This window comes from Aythya marila, assembly GCF_965140915.1.
Source record: "Aythya marila genome assembly, chromosome: 10".
Taxonomy (NCBI): domain Eukaryota; kingdom Metazoa; phylum Chordata; class Aves; order Anseriformes; family Anatidae; genus Aythya; species Aythya marila.
This window is the reverse complement of record NC_139051.1, coordinates 19,894,008-19,915,359: the sequence shown is the minus strand read 5'-3', so window position 1 is coordinate 19,915,359 and position 21,352 is coordinate 19,894,008. Positions and strand designations below refer to the sequence as shown.

At 41.9% G+C, this 21,352-nt stretch overlaps 1 protein-coding gene across 3 annotated transcripts in view; it reads left to right on the top strand.

Annotated features, from left to right (window-relative positions):
- BICD2 (BICD cargo adaptor 2) overlaps positions 1-21,352 on the top strand; it is an 87,608-nt gene that overhangs the window by 51,475 nt on the left and 14,781 nt on the right. For all 3 annotated transcript variants that reach the window (XM_082768034.1, XM_082768033.1, XM_082768032.1), the window contains exons 3-6: positions 15,171-15,323; positions 17,410-17,859; positions 18,905-19,924; positions 20,964-21,115. In XM_082768034.1, coding sequence (XP_082624160.1) covers positions 15,171-15,323; positions 17,410-17,859; positions 18,905-19,924; positions 20,964-21,115 — 1,775 coding nt within the window. The remainder of the gene's footprint in view (positions 1-15,170; positions 15,324-17,409; positions 17,860-18,904; positions 19,925-20,963; positions 21,116-21,352) is intronic.

The following is a 21,352-nucleotide window of genomic DNA, read 5'->3' as shown; positions in this document are numbered from 1 at the left end:
TTTCTGTAAGAACTTTCCTCAACATCATCAGTGGAGGAGAAGAATTCTTAAAGTCATGATAACACTTTTCTTTCCCACTAGGACTTATAGCTGAAATGCTGGACAGTCTTTTGTGTTGCTTTCTGTTCTTCCCTCTTGAACCCACTGACAGCCCATGGAGGAAAATGGTACAAGAGAACTCCCTGCTGCCGAGGAAGGAAAACTTCCATTTCCTGGGTTCCCTAAAAGTTGCACCATGAGCCATGCCTGAAGAATTTGTTGGTTTTATTATAGCAAAGAATACAGGGGAACAACATTTTACTGTGCTCTAAATTATAGACTGTGCACTGCTGCTAAGTGGCCAAAAGTGTGCCCAAGCAGTTCATTACAATGCATTACAGATTTGTTGAGGTCCTATGTAGTTTGTCTAGTCTGATACATATGTCTGTATCAGATCAACAGAGCTCTTTCTTCCCCTCTTAAATAAATGGAGGAAGGTGGAATTGGGTTTTTAATGCAAGCAAATCATAAAATAAAAAAAAATACACCGCAGTGTTACTGGGTACATTTCTGGGTATATTTCTGGGTACACTGGAAACTGCTAAGAAACTAGAGGTAGTGATAATCATATAGCAAAATATTCTTATACAATGTTTCTGTACATGCATGGTATAAAGTCAGGGAATAGCTTAGAGAAGGGAAAGTGCTGAAAGATTTATTGCCTTTTCAGATAGGAATCTTGGAAAAGAAGAGAACAAACAGCTGATATCTAGAGGAGTTCTTTCTTTCCAAACAGAAAGGTCACTAATGGAGTAGGATATGCAGCTTTTGGAAGCAGGAGTCTGAATGGAAAAAGAGATGAGAGATGTAAATAGAGGTAAAATAAAGTCAAATGCAGAAAGCAGGGACAAGAGACATTTTTCATGGAGAATGTGAGAACAAGGGAAAGGAAGATAATACAAATATTACCGCTGAAGTTAATAGGAGTGAGGGACACTTAAAAGCTCGGAAAAGTGATGGGGGAACTGAGATGCTGTGATGTGACGGAGCGCAGGGTTCAGGCAGTGTGCAAGCGTGGGCTGCAGTGAAGTAACATGTAAATATGGGCTATTCTGGAAACCTTGCCTGTAGGAGGTACAGCAGGTTGGTGACCTAATGGAGGCAGACTGAATTCAGAGGGAAACTTGTCATATCAGGAACCAAAGAAAAAGGAGCGGGGATGACCTAGAGAAAGAAGCGAGAGGAAAAGGCAGGTTGTGGTGGAATGCTGACAAAGAGTGAGGAGGGAGCTCCTTTTGTTTAAAGAACTACAATAAAAAGCATTGTCTATTTGCCACAAAATTGGGTGAGCTTTCCTGGAATGTCTCTGCAGGCAGCATGGTTTCAGGCTTCAGCCTTGTTTACCAAGTGCAGGTTTGATAACTACCAGCGCAAACGAGAGGTCACCAGAGGCAGGGAGATGAGACCCAGGGGAGGGAAGCGCTGTGGCAGAGCAAGCAGAGGCAGGTGGGACCAGCTGTGCACTCACTTTGGTCAAAAATACAGGAAAACCAACTCAGGCAAGAGCTCAGTGCTTGACATGAGCTTTATAAAACCAGATAGCACTGTGGTCAGCTGTGGGGAAAAGGTTGTTTTGTAAATGTTGAAAGCAGACAGTTCCCCTTCCTGGTGGGCTGCGAAGGGTGACCTTGTAAGGGTCACTGCTGTCGTGTTGTGATTGTGTTGGTGCCCTCTCTGTCTGTCAGAATGGCTGCAGGGTTGGTTTGCACATCACTGACTTTCATTCCCATATGTTTTGTGGGCAAAACTGCAGGGGGAAAGGTGCATTCACACATAGCTTTTTTTTTTTTTTTTTTTTTCATCCTGAAAGCATTTGGAATCTGATGCATCGACCAGCACTGAAATGTGCTGAATCTGAGAGGGAGGCAGCAGTATCATGGCACACAGCACTCAGTGCAACACCCTGGGAATGAAGATGCGTCTCCCCCATGTCTCCTTCATCAAGGATCCTCTAACAAGGATCCCTGAACTTGTAATGGAAAAGCCTCTGAGCACTAAGGCTCCTCCGAAGCTCACTTACCTGCGGGTGTTAGGTCCCTTCTGGGCCCAGACATAATGCTCCAAAGAATAAACTGGGGCAGCTTGTAGAAGACATTCCGTGATTTGTTGCTGGGTTTTAGAACTGTGCAAACAGAAACATTTAAATGATGTTAAAATGTGCTGTCTTACCTCTGAAGTGAGTAATATGGCTGGAAATCAGCTACTGAACATGGTCCTAATGTAAGAGCAGCAGTTTTTAAAGAGGTGATGCTCTGCTTCTAAAAGCAAAAGCAGCAATGCTTCCTTGAAGGAACTTTATCCCATCAAACACAGTGGGCAGGACTGGATTTCTTGTTCTCTAATGTGCTGAGAGAATTAAAAGGGTTTTGTTTTTCCCACCCCTCTCCTTCTGAGGCTGCAGCCCTGGCAGGGCTGTGTGGGCAGGGGCTGCGGTGGTTGCCCAGCTTTTGTTGGGTGCCGGCAGCTCAGGCACGGTGGCAGCGGTGCCATCGCGGCACGCTGCTGCACCCTGCCTCAGCACGCTACAGATGGCCGCTGTGTGCATCCCAGCTTTTTATGTTCAGTGAAGTTAATTTTCATATTGACAGCTTCCTCGTTTTAAAATAACTTAGAATTGAGTATTTTTACAAATGGGAGCTGTGCATATCATTTGTATCCGTTTGAAACAATTAAAAAAATATATCTGAAGAAGAGGAATTGTGGAGGAAAATCCAGTTGGTGTGCTTTGCACGTATTCAAGGAGGCATCTGCTCGTGATTCCTCTATTGTTGTGCACTGATATATTCAGAGGAAAGATGTTAACAACAGCGTTTCCCTGGCTGTAATGGCTGCTGTCTAGAGACTTGGTGTCCAAAAATGAATTGATGCTGAAATCGGGGAGTTTTAAGTCACCCTCTGAGCACTATTATTTTCAGATTTCAGGTTTTATAGAAACATTAACATGGACTCTTGTTCTTCTAACACTATAAAACTCTGTAGATACGCTTTTTAAAGTTTCACTTAGCAGTTAAGATTCCAGGGTAGTCTATTGTTTGGGAATTAACCTGGTAGCAGGCTTGCTGGGGGATCTTTTCATTGTTCTGTTTTAATTAAATTGCTACATGCCCAGCAGTGCTGCAGGAATAGCAGGCTGAGCCCCGCTCCTTAGCTGTGGCTGCTCCTGACCTTCCTTACGACCTTGGGTCTGCCCTGGGCATCTGACCAGAATCAGCAGTGGAGGGAGAAAGTCTCTTGTACGCAGCTGTAATCTTTTAACAGATCTGAAATCAATATGCACAATTGCAGGAGTAGCTAGAAATGCTCCAATCAGTGAAACAATGGCTTGAAGTTTTGCTTTACAAACCGTTAATTAAAGAGGTTGTTTCTTTGTTTTTTTTTTTTTTTGTTTTGTTTTTTGTTTTTTTTTTTTTTTTCTTCCCATGCGAGTGAAAACTTCCGCTGGGGTTTGATGGTGGTGTGATTTCAGGATGCAGAACCAGGGAGATGACTTTGTTTCGCCTGTACTTGGCACTGCCTCTGTTACTGTAGGTGGCCCTTGGCAATGTTTCTAAGCAAGGCTTGTTTGGGTCAGATTGGCTCTTTTTGAAAATAGGAAAGAGCATTTCTTACACTGAGTCTCAAAGCAGTACTGTAGTATGTGTGCTTGGGGGAAAAAAATCCTTGGTTTCATCTAGGGGTTTTGCAGCTGATAGACTGACTCAGGGCTGCATCCCGAGATTTATTTTCAAGTCACATATGGTTGGTTGTAAGAACATCACTTGTGACAAAACATTCAGGCAGAAGCACAAAGAGCCAACCAGGGGCTGTGTCAACAGTACTAGAAATAACACTGCTGTAATGCCACTGTTCCAGAAACTGTATCAAATCCTGTGTTTGTTTTTTTTTTTTTTTTCCCCTATGTTTGGGTTTTCAAGATTAGTTTTGATGTACTTAATTTCTTGATACATCTTTTTCACCTTTTTAGGTGAAATAAGTTTGGGGTGGTAATATCACACCTATCTCTCAAGCTGAAATGGGTGTGTGGAGGAACAGATTTTTAAGAGACATTGACTAGTATTCTCTCCCTCTGTGTCATTAATGAGTGGAGCTAACTCATTAACCCCTACTACTTTTTTACTGCCAATGGGGAGGTGTCTTCTGCTGTTTTTAAAGGCTGTGAATGAGAGAAATCTGGGGGACGTGAGCATTGCCCTGAGGCAAAGCTACCTGCCCTGTGTGTGTCAGACCAGCATTGCTCTGAGCTGTTTCTGGGGCAGCTGGGCTGAAGGGGAAATACTGAACAGAGGAACCAAGTGTGGAGCAGTCTTATGCACTGAAATCCAAGCTACTTCTGTGTGGGGTAGGTGGGTCTGGGAACAGGACAGATATCCTTGATTTTTCCATATCTGGGTTATCCCAGCCCTCCTTTGCTGCAGAAACTGAAAATATGGCTGATTTCAACCTGATAAATAAGTGGTTTGGATTTGGTTTTTGAGAACAGCTCAGGAAGATCATGGTGATACAGTTGTGTGGCTGTTGTGAAGCAGCAGCTCCAGGAGCAGCATTTGCTAGGTCAACTTACGGGTTACTAGCAGTGCAATTGGCAGTCAGCACAGGCAGACAACTGCTTCTAAGAATGGGTGCCACCATTTGTGCTGTCACAGTATTTTGATTTGAAATAGACATTCTAGTAAGGCAGAATGTAGGTGTTGCTCTTTTTGTGTCTTAAAGTGTGTTCTGGTGGTTATTCTCACAGAGACGTTTGATCTTTACAGTGTTACACCCGTCTGAGTTCCTCTGCTGCTTGGACAAAAGCTCTTGTGGAAGGAAAAGCTAGCATGAGGTCAACGAACATAGCTTTGTTCGTGGCTAAGAGGCTCTTCTCATTTGCTGCCACAAGTTCTGTCTACATGCAGACGTTTATGCAGTGTAATCTTACTGTGATTTATCAAAACAGTTCTTAGGAAAATAATTCTTTTTATAGAAAAAGGGCAGTATATCACTCCTACGTGGCCATTGATTTTTTCCTTCCTTTAGGAAAACATAGGTCAATGACAAGCACAGGGCATGCAATTTGAGTGCAGGCTGGTTATAAGCAAAACAGTATATTGCTAATTATGGGGGATAAAATTTCAGCATACTCTGTTGTGCTGGTCCATCCAAAGCATGACCTGAAAGGCTCAGATACATTCAGAATAACTGCCCCAGTGGTGTTTTGGGCTTTTTAAAGCCACTTGTTAGCTGTAAGGTAACAGTTGAGAGGGACGAAGGAAATCTCTGGAAAGAGCATTTAGTCACTGTTTGATGAAGGTCCAGTCACTGCGTCCCAACATCTGTTTATTTGTGTAAAATACAAGCTAGCTGTGACATGCTGTTTGAAGTTCAACTGGGAACAGGGAAGGAGACTTCATAATTTAGTCATGTGAAGTAATTGTATTAAGTCATCAGAATGTTATTAAAGTCTGCCCTGCTAAGCGGTAAACAAGACTGCTGAAAGAAAATCTGAGCTGCTTGTCCACGGTTTGTCACTTGGAAATTAAAAATGCAGGCTGTGATGCAGCAGCAGTGAAGGTTATGCTCAGTGTTATCCTTGCGTTTCATCTGCTTTCATTTAATCCTTCCTTTTCGCCAGAGATTCTGCCTTTGGTTTAATGCAAGTAATACACAGCAAGTTCGTTTTGAAAAAATAAAAATAAAAAAAGCATTAGACATGTTCATGCATTCTCTGCAAGTCAGTGTGTTGCATGTGGAGTTCAATTGGCAAATTTTGTTGGTATATCTAAAACGAAACGAAATACACAAACCCAATAATGAAGCCCCAACACTTTGGACTGGGAATGCTGAGTGATCCCAGTTTGGCAGCATTAACCATGCTGGAGTCTGACCAAGCTTTGACCACCACAGCAAGGGTTAGGAACTCTTCCTGCAGACAGATGAAGACCACGACTGAAACCTAGTAGGACTTGGCCGTTAGCATATTCTGCTCAGGAAAAAGGTCTAAGAAAACTTTTTTTTTTAAAACCAGAAACAGCTTACTGTATCCATCAGTGGCATAGTTCCCTAAAGCTGCTGAGTACGTGGGCATTTTTGACTGCCCTGGAGAGCAGAGGGAAGGCTGCTGCTTCTGAGGCGTGGGGGGTAGCCTCTATATTTCACCCAACATCCTTAAGGCTTCCGTAGGTATTGTGTGGTATTACTGCATCGTCCTTTATTTCGTGGTGTTTTCTATAGAGAAGTACCACTTCCATAATCCACATAAGCAAAATCATATTACCTCTGCTGCTTATAAAGTGGTATCGTTAATTTAGATAAATAACTCCTTTGGAGTTTACTTAATTAAAGTTGTTTGAAGTAGTGACGGAGCTCTAAGCTAGTGGTTTTGAGGTGATTGTATCTCAGTAGGATTATGTAATGTAAAGTAAGCACTTTCCACATGTAGGAGCTGTGGCACCTTGTGAAAATAGGTCACTAACACAGGGAGTATAAATTTAGCCCAAGCCTTTATCTCGTGCTTTACGTATAAATTAGCTACGGCCAAATTAAGACAATAGGAGACCTCTAGTCTTTTTGATATCTGTATTAAATTCAACATTTTGTCAATATTCTTTTAATTGTGAATTGTTTTAAGTCTGACAGGTCTGTGGTATCTAGTGCTGAAGTCCCATAAAGTTGTTTCTGGTGTGGTGCTGCAGCATGCTGGTGTTACTCTGCCTGATAGTGTCACTGTTGGAAGCAGTTAATGAAACTGTAAAATAGGGCTTTCTTACTAGAGTAAGAATTGAGTAAGAAAATAAATGAGCTTCCAACAGAGCTTGTAACAGAGAAGGGCAGGCTTAAATAACAGGAGAAACTTGTACTTCAGATTATTGAAAATAAGTGGACTGTGAACGTTTCTGGTGAAACAAGCTTAATGGGGTTGCAGAAAGACATGGCAGCAGAGTCCTGCAGCTCTGAACAGCAGGCATGAAGCACAGTATGGAGCAGGCCTTGGATATCGCTGAAGTACGAGTGTTTTGGTCAGTGATTATCACTGATTAACAGAGGATGATAAAATCAAAAAGCAGAAACAAGACTTTGATCAAGGTGGAGCACACTTGCCTGCTTCTGGCACCCATTTAGGGCCAGGGTTGGATGGGTTTGCTGGGGGAACTGCCTTAGATAGGAAATGGAAGCCCGAGAGCTTTTGGTTGTCTGAAATCAGTTTCAGCAGGTTACTATAAGTTTGTTTTGTGGTCTCCTGTACAATTAGGCCTTAGAGCCACCAGGGCTTCTCCACACAAAACAGTATCTTGCTCTTGGGTTTTATTCTGTTTTCTGTTGAGGAGTGCTGATACAGTGGTTGATTGTGCTTATTAGCTTTCAATAATTAGTTTCAATTAGAAATACAAAAGTGGTACATTCAATATCACAATACATATGTTTTTTTTAAAATGAAATGTGATTTAGAGCTACTACGTAGGATGCAGCTTTAGTACTATGTTATTCCCCTGAATGTGGGCTGTTAGACAAAAAAAGCAGAAGATGCAGAGTAGTTTTTTTTTGTTCCTTATGTAAGCCTGGCTGGCTTGTTCATTTCTGTTTTCCTGGAAGTGCTCCTCATCTTTCCCATCCCTTGCTAGCTTGCATCCCCAGGGAGGCTGCTGCAGTGCTGCCCTGGAGCTGTGCCAGAGCTTGAGCTCAGACATGGCCGAGCTGTGTCTGTGTTCAGCTGTCCCTGTGCCCTCCCAGACCTTGAGGAACGATGTACAAAACACTGAACACAGCGGGCAGTTGTCTCAGTTACCAGGCTCCTTTCCTCCTTCCTCTTTCAGCATGAGGAAGGCTAGCTGAAGCTGCCTCAAGCTTGTGTGTGAACATCTGAAGATATGAGCCCGGGCACACTGAAAAACCCTTCCAAGCCTGTTAGCCACAAGCAGGCCGCAGGCTGATGAGCGCAGCTGCCGCTTGGCCTTGCCCGGCTCTGGGGGCTGCAGGCAGTGGGGCTGATGTCCCGGCAGTGCCGGGCTGTGCCCCTGCACACTCTGTCAGTTCCCCTGACCCTCAGCTTTCCTTTAGGAGCTCTGTACCTTACGGAGGAGAGTCACAGTCCCAGCTGATGATTAAAGGCTAAGGCTTCTGGTTATGCCAACAAACTGAAGTGACAGACTGCACCGTGACTGTGAGGGTTACCTGGACTTGTGTCCCTAGGCCTGCTCCTGTAGGAAATTCTAGCCTTTTGGGTGGCTTGGATGTCAGGGGTTTGCTATACTCCCATAAGATGGCAGCCTGGCCCCAGCTGCACTGAGTAATGTTTCCCTTGACTTGAATGCTGGCAGTCTGACCAGTAGACAGCTGTGGGCCCTGCTCTGAATATTTGTGTTTTCTGGCTCTCGCAAGCTGTCTTTTGAAGTAACAAGGGTTATGCTAATTAAGGATGCTCTGATTCAGCTTAAATACAGTAATTGTATGGAGGCTAAAGTGCTCTTTCTCCGTGGACCCTGAAAACACCCCCTTATCACAGGAAGAAGGGAAGGTGACAACCGCTGGTGACTGAAGAAATTGTGACACCGGTTGCTTGGTGCTGCCTTGGTCAGCAGTGACACTTCTTAGAGCCAGGCTCAGCTCTACTAGCCCTTCTGGAGGGAAAAGACAGCTACCTAAAGTCTACTGGCAGGCCTTGGAAGGGTTAAATGCGTTCTTTGTGGCAGGGAAGGATATGGAAAGCTGCCAAGCATTTAGATTTGAGATTGGAAAAGCAGCTGGAGTTTAACTGCTCTTAGCAAGCAATTCAGAGCAGGAAGGGGGAGACTAATAACAACGTTACCCAGGGCCACTTGTAACACTGTCATTAAGTTTGGGTCAGACTTTCCCTCCTGGCCCCCAGGCTGGGTTGGGGCCCACCCTCCACAGATGTTGATGCTCCCCTGACATGGGCAGGGCTCCAGGCTGGATCGAATGCTGGAAGGGGTCGGGAGCAAACACCATGTTAAGCAAATAAACTTGTACATTGTAGCAAGGCCTGCTGCTGGCTAAGTAGTTATGAGGGATTCATATAGCTCCTGGAGACACTGCGGTAACCGAGTCTCAGCTCAGGTCTCTCTAATATTGCACAGAAAAGAAATCCATGACGGCATTTCTTGGTGTTGCAGTAAACCCATCCTTAATGTCACAGCTTCACAAAGCTTTTTATTTAGTGGTTTGCAACAAAATAAATCTTGAGCTGTGTGTGTTAATGCTGGGCACCACCCTACTAATCACAGCTAAAAGTCTGAGACATCTATACACAGTGAGATGCTTCATCATGGGGTAGGTGGTTGGTTATGAGAGGACGTTTTAGAAAATAGAAAAAAACGAATTAAAAAAACAACTCATCACCACAGATGTTTGTACACATCTGCTACTGAAGTTTCAGTGTAGCTGTGTGTCTTCTGTTAATGCTTCAGAGCTATTGAAAGCGTTATGAACAAGGTATGACAAATGGATAGTGTGTTTTCTTCTCTTCCTATGGAAGAATAAACGTGTTGTGAGTTAGTTTCCTGCCATCCCTGGTTTTTGATCCCTACAGGATATTTGTCACAGAGTTCAGACTGACTGTGCTTGGGAAGACTGGGCATGTCTTGCGTGACTTAAAGCTTCTGAGTGACCACAGCGCTCCACCTTCCTCTTTCCTTCCCTATCTGTATCAATCTCTCTCTGCAGTCACACCAAAGCTTAGGAAGTCAAGCAGCTTTTCAGCAGATAAATGGTGTGATGGCATGACTTGGAATAAAACAGTGGAGAAGTCTAACTACAAGTTTAACGTAATATCTATTTTTCTCCAGTGGGCTTGTGTGAACAAGTCACCAAAACCATTTTCTATAAATTCTTGAAAATATATTGTCCTACTGGTGCAAACAGTGACTTTCTCTACTGGCTGTGGTCTGTCTTTTGCAATATTTCTTTTGAACCTGTCTGCGTCATAAAACACTTCTGAGAACATCTTAATTTTTCTGGCAGTGTTTGGAGAAGAGGAGAAGGGTTCTGGATACAATTACAGAAAAGAGGAGCATTTGTATCCAGAGGATTGTCAATTTCTCTTTCTCTTGTGTAGTGCCCAGGAGGGATGTCTGTGGTTTATAAATCAAAGTATAACTGCTATCATAAGTATGCACCAGTAAGTGGATGACTATAGCATGTCAGTGAGAATAGTCTGAATGGTTGAACAAATATCCTGAGGAACACAAGTTTGGGGCTGTAGTTATGTTTTGTGTGTATGTTTTATGAAATATATTTTCCTGCATGTAGAACAAGAACATGAAAAATGGGCAAGGAAATAATGATAAAGCTCTGAAGGAAATACTTAAACTTATCTTTGTCTTCTATCAAAAGGCTTTTAAAAAAATAATGGGGTGGGGGCACATAGAATGTGAAGAAACCATATATGCTGCCCTTGTACACATATACGCATAGAAGTGGCATGTACACTAACCTGCGCGGCTACATGTGGTTAGTAGTGGGCCTGTGAATCAGTGAGGAATGCCTGCAGCACCTCATCTTACCGTCCTCCAGAGCTCCAGGTATCTGAGCGCTGGGCCCATAGGCGAGAGGCAGCGTGAGGGGGTCATGCCCAAAACCATCTCCCATCTCAAGGCTTTTGCTGCCTGTGAGACACTGCTGTGGGCTGCGCCTGCCTCTTGGGATCTTCCATTTCCCTGCTTTCAGTGTGTGGAGAGAGTGTGCATGTTATGATAGTTGAAATTTTGAACAGGGATTGTGTGGGAAATACACATGCTTCTCTTCCCAGCTTGCAGTCACCCCAGTCATGGTGCCTTCACACTGTTGGCATGTTCTCTTCACACCACCAGGGCTTACGTACTGAAAAGGTGCTTCTCCCAGCCTCTGGTCACACTGTGGTTCAGATCTTGAGTTCTTAATTTCATCGTTGGTTCTTGAGGTGTAGGTGATGTAGCTTTGAGGTTGGCTCTTCTGGGATGACAGCGGTGAGTATGAAAGCGATGTTCAGAAGGGCACTTATTGAAATGCCTTCTTCAAAAAGCTGCTGACGAAGAAGGCACTGAGTTACATAAATGGCCGGGCATTATTATTCTCAATTTTCATGATGATATTTAATAAAATCACTAAGAGATTGTTTTATTGTTTTCTTCTCCCCATAACAACAGAATATATGCTAGTTGCTATCCATTCTGACTACGCTATGTTTCTTCCAGAGGGGTCACATCCTTTTTTGTGAGCCCTTCCCACGAAGAACTCAAGGGAATGATCATGTCTAGAAATATTTATTGCACAAAGTCTTGAATCCAATCCTAGAATTAGTAATAAGTTTGGGCAAACTAAGCTTTGACTCTTGATAATAATGACAGGTAAATTTAGGTGTGAGCATGTTTATTAGAGCAAGGAACTTGAGCTTATCCACAGCCTCAGGAGCTGGTGGAGTTAAGTGCAACCCAGCATCGGGCTAGCGATAGTAGAGCATCGCCTGCAAGACCAGCCTCTGGCTGCTGCTGGAAGCTGAATGATGCCCACAGCTGTGTAATAACCATAACACAGGGGGGGGGATCAGCTACCTGAGATTTTTTTTTTGCAATAAATTTACTTTTCATGCTTAGATTATACACATTGTTATATCGTAGGGTGCACCGGAAAACCGGGTGCTACAGAGCAGGCTTCGGGCACTGCTCTGTGAAGGGAAGTAATTAGGTTTTGATACGCAGACAAAGCCAATTCAAACCAGTCCTTCACTCATGGCTGAGGAAATCCCTGTATTTCTAGCACCTGTGCTGCTAAAAGGTGCCCCTTTCAGGACTCTTCTGAGGCAAAGCTAAGAGGAAAAAAATGCTTCAGACAAACTTTCTAGCAGCAGGGTCACAGTGGTCTGTGGCCTTAGGTGAAATCACTCCAGAATGTCGTCTTCGTCATCTGTACTTTCCTGGACAGGATGGATGAGAGTCTTCTGTGTAGGGCGAATGTTCTCTGGGTGAAGGACTTGAGGGGCTTTGTCGGGTAGGCAAAGCCCCTCAACAAGATGTTGTGGCCATTGATCCTCCCCACAGTGGTAAGGATGCTTTGTAAATGCCCTGTGATTTCCTTAGGGTGGAGATGCGACTTTCCCTATAGCTGAGAGCCTAGCCAAGCATGTCCTTGTCTTCCAGCATCCTCTTCTCTCCTAACCTCAGTGTTATTTGGGGCAGAGGAAGAAGGAAGAAACCTCTAAGGCACTGAAGCATCAAGAAATACTAAAATCACAGAAAAGTTCTGGTTCAAACTCATCTGTTCATCTGTGGGTCAGCTCACCATTTTGTGCACTTTAGCCACGTAAAACAACTCTTGTGAGAACATCTGAAATGTACGTGTGTCTGTCTTTAAATACGTGAATACTATTTTGGGTGCGGATAATACAGAAATCTGTTTGAGAAAGGAGGCAGTGGCTTTTCTTTTCCACAAAAAAAACAAACAAACAAAAAACAAAAACAAAAACAAAAACAAAACAAAACAAAAAAAAACAAAAACAACAACAACAACAAAAAACTGACATTTGGTTGTTTGTATGAAATAGCATGGTGCCCATTTAGCCTTGCAGCTTGCAAGCACACACATATATCTGACAGGAAAATGCTAAGAGCTAGCTGAAGGTACTGCTTGCTAACCAGCCAATAAATCTAGGTTATATCTTCTTTTCCAGCCAGGAAACAAAGGAGCTATTTTTAAATCTGCCCTTCCTGTGCACATTGAAATAGTGATTTTTTTTTTAATGTGCTAGACAGAGCATGACAGTGCTTTCACATTAAATAATGAGCTCTTAGTGTTACTCTGAATTAAATAGACAGGATTGGACAGAAACCCTTCTTTCTCCAAAAGCGAATGGCTTCAGTGATTTTTCCAGGCGCTGACCTGTGCAAAGATTAGGTCATCCGTGGACAAACAACCTGAATGGTGTTTGGGGGCAGAAGGGGAGAGAAGCTCCCTCGCAGCTTGGTGGGAGGTCTCCTCTTGTGTTTCTGACCCGGAAATGAGGAGAACTGCAGGGAAGAGCTCCTAATTTGTATGGAGCTCGGAGTGATGCAAGAGCCTTTCGTGGTCTTGGCTGTTAAACAGGTGAGATTATCTGGCTGGAGGCTTTCTCTGCTGAAGGTAAGAGGTCTCGGTGCAGTCCTTACGAAGAAGAAGGAAGTTATGACCTGACTGCATGTCAGCCTGCAGCCTTCAGCTACCACCATGTATTGTTCCCATAGCTCTGAGTTTGTGCAAAGACAGAGCCAGTACTTGACTGGGGAAATGTGTTTTGAAACTTCAGAAGAGTTTAAAGATCCTTTAGATTCTTGGATGAAAGTGCTATTGAAACAGCATTAACTGGATAAACAGTTACAGAGCTTCAGTTCTAAGACTGGGGTATGTGTTAAAACTTTTATTAGACTGCAGCTTTTTTTTTACTTTGGCTAGTAGCTGAATGAATCTGCCAGGTAGCTTCCAAGTGGAGTCACAAGACACATCTTAGCCTAGGCTTGGCTTTGCAGTAACTTGCTGTAACCTCAAAGCCAAAACCATCTATACAGAGGGCAGGGAGAATCCCCCGAGCTCTGACTCCAAGCTCGACGTTGCTGTAAAGAACCAGCAGAGAAGAGTGGTGCTCGCTTGGCACATGGGGTGTAGCGACTTTTCATCTGTGTTACTGTACCACAGCGTCTCGTTTCAGTTTTGAATGTTTATTTTTGCTTCTCAGTGCACTGGGAAGCAGTGCTTTCTTCTTCACAGATAAAAAAAAAAAAAATAAAATAATAATAGGCAAGTTTATATAGCCTAATGTCTGTCAGGGGAGGCAGCTGTCTTTTACATTAAGTTCTTACAGTTGCAGGTGGTTCTGAGTTGGTGTTCAGAAGGTGCCAGGTGCAAGTCTTGGCATATGCTCCCTCCAAAACCATGTCCTTTATCTCTCAGCTCTCTATACATGCCTGTTGATACCTGTGGTGTATTATTTCTCTGTATTGCTGCTGTACACTCACGAGAGGACTCAGACCTTACTTAATTCATTTGTAGGTATTGCTGCTCACGTTTTTGTTTCTAACAATACAGAGAATACTAAGGGAATCTGAGTCTATGTACCTGAGGATGAAGTCTTTTTATCTATGCTGCTTTGTAGATGAAAACGGAAATAAGATGGTGTCACCTAAATAGCTGAGTAGATAGGCTGCCTCTTTCACGGGTGTGTGTTTTGAGTGGAAACTGGCTGGAAAACTGTTTTGTCGCTTGACGGATAGGATTGTTAACATATTTGGATACTATTTTATGGGCAGCTGTTGCCTCTTTTTCCTCTAAAGATATTTTTGCTAATGTTTTGGAACCTTTTTCATTTTAATTACATATTTAAAGATATGACTTGAACGGATGGTTGGAAAAAAATAACACATAGTTAAGTACAGCGAGTCACTCACATAGCTGGGTATGTCCCAGCTCAGTGTGTTGAAGCATCCATGTGTATTCATGAGTAGTCTAAAGATCACACTATGCCATCTACTGATCTTTCCTTCTCCTGTATCCCAGAACAGTGATTTAATTTTTTTTTTGAGGCATTGTGCAAGTCTTGGGGCTGAGGAGAGGGAATACTCAGCCCCAAGTTGTTCAGCACCACACACTCAGCACCACAGTTGTTCTTTCTTTCTGCCTGAAATCTTGGACTTCATTTCAGCTTTAGTTCAATTTCTTTCTTCAAAAGGATTTATTAGAACATATTTCCAAACAGTTGCACTAGGCATAAGGAAAAGGTCTGATGAAAAGCAGGAGCAAATACAAGTACAAATAAGAGTGTTTGGAGTTGTCTGAATCTTTTTCTTACTCTCATGAGAAGCCCCATCTCATTTAAGTGTTAGTGGAGGCAGGTATTGACTTCCAATCTGGTAAACTTTCATCTGTTACTTCTGGTCAGTGACATACACGTAACATGTATGAATGTTGATTTGCCTGCTCGTTAATTGTCAAAAGTAGAGTAAGAATTTGTAAGAGAAGCAAGAAAACAAAATCTAGTTATTGTGTAAGACTTCATTTTCTGTAATTTGATTTGGGGGGAGGTTCTGTTTGAATAGAATCTAACTGATTAGTGCACAAAAGGAAAGATGAAATCTCAAAATGTAATTGTAGCTGACCAAATTGCCCTCACTTTGGGCTTTGTTTTTTTATCCTAGGTCAACCAGAATGTGGAGATCCAAAGGGCCCGTCTGCGAGATGATATTAAGGAATATAAATTCCGAGAAGCCCGTTTGCTGCAAGACTACACTGAGCTGGAAGAAGAAAACATCTGTCTCCAGAAACAAGTGTCTGTCCTGAAGCAAAACCAGGCAAGTGTTTCAAAATAGTGAGCATTGCTTTCATAGCTCTAGTTAATTCCTGTGTTACAGTGTGGTCCTGTCTCATTCTTTGAACATCCAACCACTTCTGCAAATACATACTACTACTGAGACTATGAACTACAAAATTTTAGTACCAACAGTTATCCCAAAAATGTTCAAGTCCTTTCTGACTGCTCCTATGCAGTCTGAGGCTGTATTGCTTCTACTTTGACCTCCAAGTCCTTCCATTGCCTTCTTTGTCTTTGTTAGAAGTTAATTAATACTTTGCCACTCTGCTTTGTTACTTGGTTCAACCTGTGCAATATTCACCATCCATCCTCTTTTACCGTGTCTGTAACTGGGTGTATTTCTGAACATATATTTATATTGCTTCTTAGTGCTTGCATTACGTCTCCAGTCTTGGTCTCCATACTCTCTTCTAGCTACTTTCATGAACGATATCAGTAGTCAATAACTACTTTGTACTGTCAGACCTCAACTCGCAAAGTCACATTTCAGTGCACTGTTCCAGCTATGTTCATAATCTTAGAAAAGAAAATTGCATTTTTGGAACAACTCAAGAATTCCCCTCAGTTAGCATTTGTGGAGGTAGTTAGATTAGACATGGTCTTTGTACTTCATGTGTTTCCAGGTGAAACTCCTCACCAGTGTTTATCACTTTGGCCTCACTGTGCCCAAAAGAGGGTTCCAGGTTGAACCTGTTCTCACCTGCCTATGCCTGGTCTAATTACACTGCTTGGGGGACTTTGACATTATGTGATAGGGGAAAAGGGGCTATTAAGCTCTACGTATGCAGGCTGGAAGAGGTAGTGGTCTGGTGAATTTCAGGCTATGTTGTTGGTTACTTTTGATTTTTACCATTTTTGTCTCGTTTATACTTTTAGAAGAAGCAAGTAAAAGTTCCTGTCTCTGCATTCACATTCTAAAATAACAATATTCAAGAATGCTGTCATTCTGGGTTGAGCCAAATTTAACTGCAGATGCTATCTTGTCAGTTGCTAGTAATTATTGACTACTGGTATTGTATTCTGGGACCTTTGAAAAAATGCTGCAATCTTAAATATTTGAGTTCAATGGGTGTATTTAGAACCAAGAGCTAATTCAATGGCTATGGATTATTTCATTTTCTACTCTGTCATAATCCTACTTGATGAATTTCATTAAGCTTTAGTTATCCCACTGACATAACTAGAAGAATCCATCAAGTTTTTCCAGGCTTAAGTTACCAAACAGAATTACCATGACGGGATTCTCCTTTTCTCAGTTAGATGTGGGTCAGCACTATTGTGCGTATTGGCACCTAAAATCCCTTTAATAGCTAGCAAAAAATAGGAATATGTAATTTATAAAGTTTTCTCTTTTGAAGGTAAGAAAGGGTATTCTGTAAGCTTTTTCTTAATAGATTTAAAATGCTATGCTCATGTTGGTGTTCATAATTTCAGTGCAAGAGAGGTTAAAAATAAAATGCAGTCTTAGAGGTATAAACTTAAAGCACGCCATAAAATTTTGTTTAGCTGCCTGGGTTGTAGCCCTCTCAAGATGTGCTGGAATTATGATGACAGAAATAATAGAACATCTTATTTTGAATGTATAAAAGCAGAGTTAGATTGCTAGGTGTGCCTCAACAGTGTTAAACCCAGTTGCACATTCTAACTGCAGTACAGCAGAGAATTGGAAGCGTAGCTTTGAGATGCTGGGTTTGAGAAATACTGAGACTGAAATTTGTGGGAGGGTTGGTCAGGGAATTTGTTAATCAAACATGAGAAGAGCTTGCATAAAGTGCTAGGAAAGCCTGTTTTGTGATGCCTCTATCACGTGTTGCATCTGCCTGCTATCTTGATTAAGCTGGAGTAGGTCAGCTCATTCCACGCTTTGCTTAGAAATTTTATTGTATGGTCTTAGTAAGGTAAGCAGGCAGTGGTTACAGTTAAAATGCAAAAACTAGACTTTAGAACTGAAAAAAACATTCCCTTCTCACCACATTCAATGAAAAACATTCAGAAGTAAAATTACTTGGTGTCTTGCAGGCAGACATTTTCATTAGTACTTTCTTCCCCTATTTGTGTATTTTCAGGTGGAATTTGAAGGTCTGAAACACGAAATCAAAAGGCTTGAAGAAGAAACAGAATTTCTCAACAGCCAGCTGGAAGATGCCATTCGGCTGAAGGAGATCTCCGAACGCCAGCTTGAGGAGGCCTTAGAGACTCTGAAGACAGAGAGGGAGCAGAAGAACAATCTTCGTAAGGAGCTGTCCCACTACATGAACATCAATGACTCCATGTACAACAGTCACCTGAACATCTCATTGGATGGGCTGAAGTTCAGTGATGAAGCCACAGAGCCCAATAATGATGAAATCATTAATGGTTTTGAACAAAATTGCCTCAGCAAACTCAGCAATGGCAAGAATACATCAACGCCCAGGAAAAATGAAGGCTTCCCTCCAGCACCAAGTCTGGTTTCAGATCTTCTGAGTGAATTAAACATTTCTGAAATCCAGAAGCTGAAACAACAGCTTGTACAGGTAAATGTATTTTCCAAATAACTGTAATTCTAAATAGCTGCTAGTTTTTTTCAGATGGAAATTTGTATTTTCAGCATCTCAGATGTACACCATATAGTATGATCTAAACTTGTAAAATCTTTAATTGCTTTAGAATTTGTTACAGATTCTACACTGCCAAACATTTATTCTTTATTTTTTTTTTTTTATTCAAAGAAGGTCAAGTCAATCATGTTCTGTAGGAAGCAGTATAGGCTGTGTCCCCTTCATTGTGTCACCCATAGCAAGAAACTTAATCAACGGATTAAGTCTTTTGTTCAAAAATGGATAGTTATTCCAGTCACCTTCATCAGAAGGAGTTTTGTACACCATAGTTGTTTTTTTTACATTTAGTTCTAAAATTCCAGAATTTTAATTGGTGTCAAGCATTATTGTTTTACATATGCACTTTTGGGAGATAGCAGAACTTGAAACAAGGTACATATTTACATCACCTAGAAATGTTTTAGGGTTATTTTGTCTATTTTTGATATTTTTTGGGGAGCTCTAATAAAAAAAGCCTTTGTTGAAAAAACGGGTTTCTTTCAAAATTAGAACTTTCAGAGGAGAAACTTGAAAAATTTTCATTATGTCCAAGGTCTTCTGTGTCCATGTGATAATTTTCACTTAATCCAATTTAGACTGTTTTAACGAAGCTCCAAGCTTCCACCATAGACTGTTTGTCTTCTTATATTTACTTGACAATTTGCAGGATAACAGTAAATTTCAGTTTATCTTCAGCTGAATGATTTTGTTTTTTACAAGGAGACCATGAGCTATGGAAGAGAAGCCTGAAAATGCACATTTTAGAGTGGAAATTAGAAACATTGGGGAGGAACACTGCTTGCAACAGTTGTGTTTGTTTTATTTTTGTGTTTAGAATATGTGAAATAGCCTTTTCAGTAATGTACAAGTGATCAGGTTTCTGTAACCACATGCACCTTGGCTAAGCTTCTGTCTCTCTTACAGTAAAACCACTTAGTGGAACAGTTTCCTTTATATAGATGTCTGTGTTCATGCCTTTCAGATGGAAAGAGAAAAGGTGAATTTGTTGACGACACTACAGGAGTCTCAGAAACAGCTGGAAAACACACGAGGGGCCCTCTCAGAGCAGCATGAGAAAGTTGGCAGGCTTACTGAAAACCTGAATGCAATGAAGAAGCTCCAAGTCAGCAAGGAACGTCAGTCTGCCCTCGACAACGAGAAGGACCGGGACAGCCATGAAGATGGAGATTATTATGAAGTTGACATCAATGGGCCAGAGATCCTGGAGTGCAAATACAAAGTGGCTGTGGCAGAGATTACTGACCTAAAAGAAGAACTTAAAAATCTGAAGACGAAATACAAAGAATGTGAGTCTAAGTATGAGGAAGACAAGAGCAGATATGAAACTGAGAGCCAAGCTCTCACTGAGAAGATCGCCTCATTAGAAAAATCCAGCAGGCAGGATAGAGAACAAGTGGCCAGACTGGAGAAGGAGCTGAAGAAAGTCAGTGATGTTGCTGGAGAAACACAGGGCAGCCTTAGTGTGGCACAAGATGAGCTGGTCACCTTCAGTGAGGAACTGGCCAACTTATACCACCATGTCTGCATGTGCAACAACGAAACTCCAAACAGAGTGATGCTGGATTACTACAAGGAAGGTAAAGGAGGACGCAGTAGTCCAGAGACCAAGGGAAGGAGGTCTCCTATTCTTCTTTCTAAGGGGCTGTTAACTATTGAGCTTGGAAAGGCAGAGAATGGAAGCGGTGACAGCAGCCCATCTCCAGTGTCATCTCTGCCATCTCCTGTGTCAGATCCTCGGAAGGAACCAATGAACATTTACAACTTGATCGCAATAATCCGGGATCAGATCAAACACCTGCAAGCTGCTGTGGACAGAACAACTGAGTTGTCCAGGCAGCGAGTTGCCACTCAAGAACTTGGGCCAGTGGTGGACAAAGACAAGGAAGCTCTCATGGAAGAAATCCTGAAGCTGAAGTCCCTGCTGAGCACCAAGAGAGAACAGATAGCAACTCTGAGAACTGTGCTGAAGGCCAACAAACAGGTGAGCAGGTCTTACAGATGTGATAGCTGTAGTCTCAGGGTCATAGTTAGGTTATTAAGCACAGAGGAACAGTATGTCTTTGAGGACATACTGCTGTTTCTTAAACTCAGTGGAGCTCTTCTTCCTGATACCTGTAAGGCACAAGGCTGAGTAGAGGCAGGCTGTGTCAGCACAGGCACGAAGTTGTGCTCCTGTGAAGCTGCATGTTAGGGCCTTAACTGGCTTTTGGTTGTCACATACTCACGAAAGTTTTGAGATAACTTCAATCTATCTGAGTTATATCAGATTATGTTTAATGTAAGAAACCTAAAGCAAAGAGGTAAATCTTATTTTCTACTTGAATGAATTCTTAAGTTCATATCCTCTTCTCTCTGAAACTGCTAATAAAGTTTTCCAAGATAAGGATGTGATACAAGAGCATGGACAAAATAAGAAGGTTGAAAGGTAAAATTAGTCTCTGGGGACTGGGCCATGCCATTTAATACACATTAGCAGTGCAGCAGATGAAAATAACTGACATTAAGACAACCTGACATGCTTCATTGTCTCCTCTAAAGTAATATAAGTTTTTTGTTTTTTTTTTTATTGCATTTAAGAAATATGTACCTACTTTCAGTTTTCTTTTTTTCACTTGTATTTTAGCATAATGATGTACCATAATGTAAGACAGACATAATGCAAGATAAGGGTTAATGTGTGTAAATAGAGAGAGAGTAAATACACTTTTTTTTTTTGTGAAGTATGTAATGTCTGATTTTTATTAGCAGTTGGAGATAAGTGTCACTAAACGTATATTCTGTAACTTCCCAGATGCTGCTTCATGGTTAATGGTAGTAGGAGCCCCAAATGTCCCATCTATTTCCAGTGCTCAAAGATGAAATTTTATTTAACCTCTACTGGAGAAGTTGAACAGAATTTTAACATTCCAGTACTAAGGAAACATTTCATTATGTCAATGGCCATTTGAAATCTCCTAGATAATAACTTTGTCAACTGTTTCATTAACCACTACATTTCTGTTCTTCTTGGTAAACAATAGACTGCAGAGGTGGCCCTTGCCAACTTAAAAAGCAAGTATGAAAATGAGAAAGCGATGGTTACGGAGACAATGATGAAGCTGCGAAATGAGCTGAAGGCTTTGAAAGAAGATGCTGCTACCTTTTCTTCCCTGAGAGCAATGTTTGCTACAAGGTAAAGAAAATCTCAACTCTGGAAAATATGTCATTCCTTGCTTGTGGGGGGAACAGCTGAACATCCTGCCTGCAAGCAGCAAGGCTGCCCTGCCCATGCAGTAAGGGGCAGGGTGGAGTGATTCTTTCTGTGTTCATTGCTTACAGTGTTTGTCTGCAATGTGTTCTTATTGATGAGGGAGGAAAATGGTAGGGCTATAGTATATTGCTACAAAACAGGAATTTAGTGTGGGGTTAT